Source organism: Babylonia areolata, chromosome 13 (assembly GCF_041734735.1).
Source record: "Babylonia areolata isolate BAREFJ2019XMU chromosome 13, ASM4173473v1, whole genome shotgun sequence".
Lineage (NCBI taxonomy): Eukaryota > Metazoa > Mollusca > Gastropoda > Neogastropoda > Buccinidae > Babylonia > Babylonia areolata.
Genome location: NC_134888.1, coordinates 36,227,039 through 36,237,038, shown reverse-complemented (window position 1 = coordinate 36,237,038; position 10,000 = coordinate 36,227,039). Strand labels below are relative to the sequence as shown.

The 10,000-nt window shown below is 47.2% G+C and overlaps 1 protein-coding gene across 1 annotated transcript in view; it reads right to left on the bottom strand.

Moving 5' to 3' along the window:
- Window positions 1-10,000, bottom strand: part of LOC143288914 (uncharacterized) — a 99,066-nt gene that overhangs the window by 34,338 nt on the left and 54,728 nt on the right. Inside the window, exon 4 of the mRNA XM_076597584.1 lies at window positions 169-315. Coding sequence (XP_076453699.1) covers window positions 169-315 — 147 coding nt within the window. The remainder of the gene's footprint in view (window positions 1-168; window positions 316-10,000) is intronic.

The following is a 10,000-nucleotide window of genomic DNA, read 5'->3' as shown; positions in this document are numbered from 1 at the left end:
CACCACACAAACGCACGTACTCACACACACTTATATACACACGCCAAGTACACACACACACACACACACACACACACACACACACACACACACACACACACATATACACACACACCCCTCCCCGACCCCCGACCCACCCCAACACACACACACAGACGAAGCACTGACCGTTGAGGTCTCTCCTGGTGATGAAGCGCTGCACCTGCATGTCGGACAGGGCGGGGTTGAAGTGGGACAGGTAGTGACGCACCTCGTTCTCTGTCGCCTTGCCGTCAGTGTCGGGGTCAATGCGCTCCTCGAAGCGTCTCTTCAGGTCTGGTTGTGTTTGGACCATGCAAGTATGAGAGATCAAATCATTTCATTTCAATTGATAATCCTTTCATACATCTATCAGTCCGTCCATCCGTCCCGTCAATCCATCCTGCATCCATCCATCCGTCTGTCTGTCCATCCCTCCCTCCCTCCCTCCATCCGTCTGTCTGTCCATCCCTCCCTCCCTCCCTCCATCCCCTCTGTCTGTCTGTCTGTCCATCCCTCCCTCCCTCCCTCCATCCGTCCATCACTCTCTCCCTCCCTCCATCCCTCCCTCCATCCGTCTGTCTGTCTGTCTGTCCATCCCTCCCTCCATTCCTCCCTCCCTCCATCCCTCCCTCCCTCCCTCCATCCGTCTGTCTGTCCATCCGTCCATCACTCTCTCCCTCCCTCCATCCCTCCCTCCATCCGTCTGTCTGTCTGTCTGTCCATCCCTCCCTCCATCCCTCCCTCCCTCCCTCCGTCTGTCTGTCTGTCCATCCCTTCCTCCCTCCCTCCATCCCTCCCTCCCTCCATCCGTCTGTCTGTCTGTCCATCCCTCCATCCCTCCCTCAATCTGTCTGTCCCTCCCTCCCTCCCTCCCTCCATCTGTATGTCCATCCCTCCCTCCATCTGTATGTCCATCCCTCCCTCCCTCCATCCATCCCTCCATCCCTCCCTCCATCTGTATGTCCATCCCTCCCTCCTTCCCTCCATCCCTCCCTTCATCTGTATGTCCATCCCTCCCTTCCTCCATCCCTCCCTCCATCTGTCTGTCCATCCCTTCCTCCCTCCGTCTGTATGTCCATCCCTCCATCCATCCATCCACCAACCAATCAACCAATCAGCCAACCAACCAACCAATCAATTAAAGAATTGACCAGTCGCTCAAGTGATCAGCAACTGCCACAAAAAAGTCAATTTCTCTATGAGTCAACCAACTAGATTTCGGCAGTGACTCAAACAACTATGTGGGGAGCTGGCCAAGTGGTAAAGCGTCCGCATTTAAAAAAAGCGAGAGAATCTGGTTCGAATCCCACAGTCGCCAGTATTTTCTCCCCCTCCACCAGACCTTGACTAGTGATCTGGACGCTAGTCATTCGGATGAGACGATAAACCGAGGTCCCGTGTGCAGCATGCACTTAGCGCACGTAAAAGAACCCACGGCAACAAAAGGGTTGTTTCTGGCAAAAATTAATATAGAAAAATCCACTTCGATAGGAAGAACAAATAAAACTGCACACAGGAAAAAAGAAAAGAAAAAGAAAAGAAAAAAAAAAGAAAAAAAAGGGGGTGGCGCTGTAGAGTAGCGACGCGCTCTCCCTCGGGAGAGCAGCCCGAGAAATATGGTATGACAAAAGAGTAGTATAAAACGATCAATGCAACACAATGAACACAATGCAACACAATACAATACAATACCAAACAATACCAAACAACCAACTAACCGAGCGACGATTCAAACAACCCACTGACCAACAAGCTCATCAGGCGAAACGTAGCAAGGGTACCGAGCGAACAATGTTATCAGTCACAGAATAATTGTTGCATAGATCATCGACAGCTCCACACGGATATGCAGATTTAAATAATAACAGAAGAAGAAGGAGGAGGAGGAGGAGGAGGAGGAGATGAAGAAAGAGGAGGAGGATAGGTCATCGTATCAAACATAATATGTATCAACATTACCAAACAGACGTTTGTCATGATATTAAAAAGAAAACGAAAAGACTATCACACACACACACACACACACACACACACACACACACACACACACACACACACACACACACACACACACACACACACACAGAGGGGGTGATCTGATGTCACTTAGAGTGCAAAACCATAAAACTGAAGAGAGAGAGAGAGAGAGAGAGAGAGAGAGAGAGAGACAGACAGACAGACAGACAGACAGACAGACAGACAGAGACAGAGAGACAGAGACAAAGACAGAGAGATGGACAGACAGACAGACAGACAGACAGAGGGACAGACAGACAGAGGGACAGACAGACAGGTAGGCCGACAGAGACAGCGAAACAAGACCCATTAGCGGAGATCGGAAGTGGGATTCCAATGCAGGGCAAGCATGAAGAGACGGAGAGCTCTAACGCATCCATACACGACAGATGACACACACACACACACACACACACACACACACACACACACACACACACACACACACACACACACACACACACCAACCAACCAACCAACACACACACACACACACACACACACACACACACACACACACACACACCCCTCCCCTCCCCTCCCCTCCCTCCAGAGATATGACTCACACTGGCCACACAAAATGACGCCTTCACATGCACAATCAACAACAACAACAACAACAACAACAACACACACACACACACACACACACACACACACACACACACACACACACTCCTAAACACGCAGCTCTCGGATGATTCCAACAGCCTGTCCAGCGCCATAAGATTTATGCGAAGGCCAACAGCAAAGTGCTTTCTCTGTTGCAATGGGAAATCATCAACAGCTTAGTCTTTAGAGAAGGACTATGACTCTCAAACTAGGAGGCAAAATTGCACTGGCTCTTAGTGCTGCAACCTTGGGGGTGGGGGGTGCGGGGGGAGCGGGGGGGGTAGTTGGCCTTTGGGAACCATCCCAACACCGACTGTCTTTAAACCCTCAAGTCCGAGAGAGTAGGGGTGTGACTTGGGCAAGAGGCTCTCCACTATAATTAGATTCTCGTCCAGATATTCGGGACAGCAGTTGCCTGCTCTGCTGTTCTGATGGTCATAGTCTAACACGACTGACTATCATACCTGTCCTAGTCAGACTTCTACTTCTTCGTTTTGTTGTAGTTGTATTTGTTAATTGTAATAACAATAATGATAATGAGTGATACTGATGCTGCCTTTACTGCTTTTACCACCACAACAAGTACTACTTATATAATAATAATAATAATAATGTACATCTGTATAGCGCCCTTTCTCACTAAGAGCTCAGGGCGCTTTACGCAAAAGAAAAATATTACAAGTTACATAAAACATTCATGACCACTCTTTCTCAAAAACCCCTCCCTCCACTCACACTCTCCCACTCTACATACATCCAAAGTGAGCTGACATGGGTGGTGTTGGAGAAAAGGAAGCTGAGAGTACTTATAGATAGGTTTTAAAAAGATGAGTCTTTAGTGATGAGCGAAAAGCAGAAATAGAATCAGATGCACGGATATAATAAGGAAGGTTGTTCCAGATGTGAGGAGCAGCAAAGAAGAAGGAACGTTCACCACAGGTTCTTGTATTGACACGAGGAAGTTTCAAAAGGTAACCGTAAGAGGAAGAGCGGAGATTTCTTGTGGGAGTGTAAACACTGATAAGGTCAGAAAGATAAGTAGGTCCTGCGGAGTGGAAAGCAGAATAGCAGAGACACGCAACTTTGTATTTAATTCTCGCTTCAATGGTGAGCCAATGTAGAGTGCGGAGGTGAGGAGAAATGTGATCAGTACGTGGGACTCTGAGAGTCAGACAGGCAGCATTGTTTTGAAGTTTTTGAATTCGCTGAGGAATATTTTGTGGACAGCCTATGAGAAGAGAATTACAGTAGTCAATTCGTGACAACACAAACGCGGAAATAAGAGTTTTAGTAGTTTCAACAGAAAGTTACTGACGGATAGAGTGGATGCGACGAAGTTCACAATTGACTGCGTATCAGATTTACAACCTGAGCATGCATGCTGAGGCTTCTACCACTGCTGCTGCTGCTCTTACAACAACATTAACAAAACCAACAACCATTAAGAATACTGCTGCTGTTGCATTTGCCACTGCTGCTTTTACAACAACAACAACAACAACGCCAACAACAGCAACTGCTACTGCCTCTGCTGCTGATAACACTTAAAATTACTACGACTCTGTTATTGATACACAACCAAGAAAGTGTGTATTGTTTCCAGACTTCTTCGTTTGTGGGCAGTGACTGCCACGTTCACTCGCACACAAGAGTGGGCTTTTACGTGTATAACCGTTTTGACCCCGCCATGTAGGCAGCCATACTCCGTTTTCGGGGGTGTGCATGCTGAGTATTTTCTTGTTTCCATAACCCACCGAACGCTGACATGAATTACGGGATCTTTAACGTGCGTATTAGATACTCTGCATGCGTATACACATGGAGGGGGTTCAGGCACAAGCAGGTCTGCACGTCTGTTGACCTGGGAGATCGGAACAATCTTCATCCTTAACCCACCAGGCGCCGTTCCCAAGATTCAAACTCGGGATCCTCAGATTGAAAGTTCAACGCTTTTACCACTCGGCTGTTGCGCCCGTCTGTTTCTGGACTGAAAAAGAAACTGTCACTCCATCCTCCATAGTCACCTCAGTCGATTATTCGGCTCGTTTTGGATTATGTGCATTTATTGACCAAACTCCCCAAAACAACAACAACAAAACACACACACACACACACACACACACACACACACACACACACACACACACAAAAGCAAACAAATAAACAAGGAGAGAAACAAGAACGTAACAAACCTCAGTCCATGGTTTGAAGAAATAAACGAAAGCTGATACAACATTGTCTTTTCCAGTGTGAACAGTAATTCAGTTCAATTCAAAATCCAGTTCAAAATACTCAGTAAATAATCTGCTTCAAACAGTTAACCCATTCAGTACTATATGGAAGTTTACAACGTCGGCAGGCTTCCATGCAAAACCGATGCGAAAAAATCGCAGAAAGTATATTTTTTCTCTCCTCCAATTTTACACGTGGACACATCAGAAATACTGTAGAAGTTACTCCCTTTTCTTACGGATCATGTATTTGTAGGAACGTTAAAACTGTTTCAATGAGACACATTATGACGCCAGAGCAACGGTTGTGCTGCGTAGGGCTGAGTTCCATTCCAGTTTCTCAAGGAGGCGTCACTGCGTTCGGGCAAATCCATATACGCTACACCACATCTGCTGGGCCGATGCCTAACGAGCAGTATTGCCCAACGCGCTTTGTCAGGCCTTGAGTGCATGCATACATATTTGTGTACCTACCAGAGTGCATTTCTTCTACAGAATTTTGCCAGAGGACAACACTTATGTTGCCATGGGTTCTTTTTCGGTGCACCAAGTTCGTGCTCCACACGGGACCTCGGCTCATCGTCTCATGAGAATGACTAGACGCTAAGTTTGATTTTCCAGTCAAACTTGGGAGAAAGGGCGAGAGCGGGATTCGAACCCAGACCCTCACGGACTCTCTGTATGTGGCAGATAAGCGTCTTAACCATTCCGCCGCCTTCCTCCTCAAGGGCGAAGGGCTCAATGAGTTAAAACAGAAAAGAAATTGTTTAACTCTCTCTTTACGAACGGCGAAAGAGACGACGTTGACAGCGTTTCAGCCCAATTACCATCATCAAAATATTGCAAGCGGAAGGCTCTTATACTGAAGAGGTGAACGTTGACAAAGAATACCACATTTCTGACGACGGAAGCTAAAGGTTGGGAGATTCAGACACCCACTGGACATCCGAGGGGTCTGTGTAGAGGAGAAGAGAGGACTGGCCGTACTGAGTGAGTTAAGCTCAGTCAAGATAAACACGTAATGTACAAACAAACGAACAACCGGTACACCATTCTCTGATTACCACGCACACACCAATCATCAAGGAAAAAAAATATCCCTAAAAAATTCTTCAACGTTAATTAATACCACAGGGTTAACGAGTCTCTGCTCATAGTTCCATTCACGTGCTGGTTTTAAAAAGTTGGAGTGAAACGAGTACGGGAGTGCTGCGTGACGTGGTGGATCCCGGGCGCGGGACGAAACAGTACATGTATTGTATTGTATTACATTTTGTCACAACAGATCGACGGGCGCAATAGCCGAGTGGTTAAAGCGTTGGACTGTCAATCTGAGGGTCCCGGGTTCGAATCACGGTGACGGCGCCTGGTGGGTGAAGGGTGGAGATTTTTATGATCTCCCAGGTCAACATATGTGCAGACCTGCTAGTGCCTGAACCCCCTTCGTGTGTATATGCAAGCAGAAGATCAAATACGCACGTTAAAGATCCTGTAATCCATGTCAGCGTTCGGTGGGTTATGGAAACAAGAACATACCCAGCATGCACACCCCCGAAAACGGAGTATGGCTGCCTACATGGGGTAAAAACGGTCATACACGTAAAAGCCCACTCGTGTACATACGAGTGAACGTGGGAGTTGCAGCCCACGAACGCAGAAGAAGAAGAAGTCACAACAGATCTCTCTGTGTGAAATTCGGGCTGCTCTCCCCAGGGAGAGCACGTCGGTACATTGCAGCTCCACCCTTTTTTTTTTACTTTTCCTGCCTCTAATTGTATTTGTTTTCCTATCAAAGTTGATTCTTCTACATAATTTTATTGCCATGTGTTCTTTTACGTGCGCAGGGGACCTCGCTTTTTCATCTCATCTGAATGACTAGCGTCCAGACTACCAACCGTGTTCAAGTGGAGGGGAAGAAAATACCTGGCGAGTGTGGGATTCGAACCTGTGTGCACAGATTCTCTCGTTTCATAGACGAACACGTGTCCACTCGGCCACGTCTCCACTGTGTGGGAAACGGGTGATACAAAACAACAACAACAAAAATAAAACAGAAGAAAACCCACTGTACATTATCACGCCCTTCGCCGATTGCGTTACAAATCGGGACGGCCTCTCACTCGAGACCTTATCCTTGTTCTTTTCGCACACAATTTGAACACCTCTCTGTCCCTGTATGTCTCTCTTTCTTCCCGTCTCTGTCTGTCTGTCTTTCTCTCTTTTTCTCTCTCTCTCTCTCTCAGTCGATGCAAATAAAGAGCTGATGTTGAGACAATCGAATCCTCGAACCACAAAAAGAAAACTCGGGGGAGAGACTCAAGGTACAGTGGAAACGTGACGGAACGTGAAAAATATGCGGAGCACGTTCGTCCTAAACTCAGGTCAACAACAGCGGTGGTGGGTGGAGGTCGGGGGTGTGGGAGGCAAAGACAGGTTTTTGCGGGGGGAGAGACCAGTTCCAATACACTTTCCCGGTTTTCCTCCCCCATCACCATTCATGGAAACTCCCCCAACCCCCACACCCACCCCATCCATGTCTGGTGACTCGTGCGTCGTTTAGTCGAGTGCCGCGGACAACAGCATCGTCCATTAGGAGGAAGTCCTGGCCCGTGGGCTGACAGCGATTGTCTGAACCTGACAGGGTGGATCTAATCCGGGCAGTCAGTGGTCTCCCCCCTTGAACTGAGGAGGAGGAGGAGGAGGGGTAGTTACTGAGTTGTGGAGAACTCTTTTCAAAACACTTGTCTGTCATGGCGGACGGTCATTTCCGGTGCGCATGCCCAGTGGAACGCTCCGTTTATCTTGTTCCGCTCTGCGGCCGTGGCTTAAGTCCCCTCCACTACCCTGGTTGATTAGCAACTTGGCGCGGGAGAATACAGTCTGTAGTGATGGACCCACGTTACGTGATCCGAGAATAACTCGACATGGGAGAATACAGTCTGTAGTGATGGACCCACGTTACTTGATCCGAGAATAACTCGACATGGGAGAATACAGTTTGTCGTTAACAGTCCTCAAAACTTTAGACATTTTTTTAAAATCCTTGCGATTTAGAGCGAGGAATAGAAACTGTACTTACGGGCTCAGATATAATAAATTGTCCAAAGGAATATTTTGGCACTGGGAAGAAAAATTGCTATTTTTATACCCTGGTTTTACGAACAGGGACTGTAGACAGTGCTCAGTCTTTAATGGAGACACAAGAGGTCACACCTGAACTGAAAAATCGTGATCACTGTTTGAAAGGAACAAGCAGTAAAATCACACAACCAAGATACCCTGTCACTGAAGATTATTTCCAAAGAATAGAATAGAATAGAATAAATCTTTATTACCAAGTGTATTGCGGTCACAAGGAATATTGGGGGTGGGGTGGGGGTGGGGGTAGTACATAAAAAGGTACAAACATAAATCGAAAATCATACACAAACACAAATACAGTAGAATTTAGGATTCACACATGTGCATATCAATACAAGAACTTGTGCACACTCACACATGCACACACACACACACACACACACACACACACACACACACACACACACACACACACACACACAAACACATGTGGATGGGGCTGATGACTAGATCTTCAGGGAAGTGGTTGTTGATTGCACAACTCTCTTTAATCATACTGGATTTGTTCGAGAGACAGGGCATTGACTGCTTTGGGGAAAAAGCTATTGGCGAAGCGGTTGGTTTTCGTCCTTATACTTCTGTACCGTCGACCAGAGGGGAGCATCTCGAAAATCCCAAAAGCTGGATGTGATTCGTCCTGGCTGATTGATTTTGATTTTTTGAGTAGCCGCTTATAACCTATGTCGTGGCGCACATGCCAGACCATCGGCTGCCCAAAAGGCTCTTCTATGGCGAGCTGCAACAAGGGAAGAGATCACACGGAGGTCAGAAGAAGCGCTTCAGAGATACTCTGAAAGTCTCTCTGAAAGCGTTTGATATCAACCCTGACTCCTGGAAGGAATCTGCAGTGGACCGTGACAAATGGCGCGCTGCTGTGCACAAAGGTGCCAAGTTGTGCGAGGCCAACAGGACTGCTGCAGCTGTTCAGAAGAGGCAGGCCAGAAAGTCACGGGCAAACAAGCTCCCTGACAATGATATGCCTGTCTTTGTCTGCCCCAACTGTCAGCGAACATTTCGTGCGCAGATTGGACTATTCAGCCATCTGCGCATTCACAGATAGATTCATGAGCATCCCCCCACCCCACCATCACCCTCCCCACATCCCCCAGGTGGATGACAACGATGGTCATCATCGATCTGGATAGACACACACCACCATGTCGTTTAGAAAAAGTAGATCAGCCCCGGTAATCTTGGTGGCAGTTTTTACAATTCTGTCCAGGGCTGCGACTTCTGTCTTGGAAATGTTTCCGTACCAAACAGTGATAGGGAAGGTTAACACGCTTTCAATAACGGCTCGGTACAAATCAACCATATCTTTTCTAATTCCAAAGTTTTTGAGGCGCCGAAGAAAGTACTGTTGTGCTTTCTTAACAAATATCTTCGTATTTTTCTCCAATTTCAAATCGTTGGAAATGATCAGTCCGAGAAATTTTAATTCGCTGATGATCTCTACTTGCTTGTCTTTAATGACAAGTGGTAAGGGGTCAGATCTGGTCTTCCTGAAATCTAGAATTAGTTCTTTTGTTTTTGATACGTTGAGTTCTAAGCTGTTTTGATCACACCAGGTGACAAGTTTTCCTTAAAAAAGGAAACTGAACACAAGTTGTCAAAGACTAATTGCGCGCGCGCGAGCGTGTGTGTGTATATATATATATATGTGTGTGTGTGTGTGTGTGTGTGTGTGTGTGTGTGTGTGTGCGCGTGTATGTGTGTGTGTGCGTGTGTGCGTGTGTGTGTGCGTGCGCGCGCGCGTGTGCGTGCGCGCGCGCGTGTGTGTGTTGGCGCGCTCGTGATATCTGATCAGGTTTCATGCGATCCGCATCCCGCTACAGTGATGTAATGTCCCTCGACAGACTGGGTGAATCAAATCCCTCAATAGGAATCTCCGACGATCCAGATCCCTCAAACGCTTATCAAGCCAATCAGGAGCCAGTCTCCGATGTCAGGTGAGCTGTTAGTGGCAGCATGACTGGCTG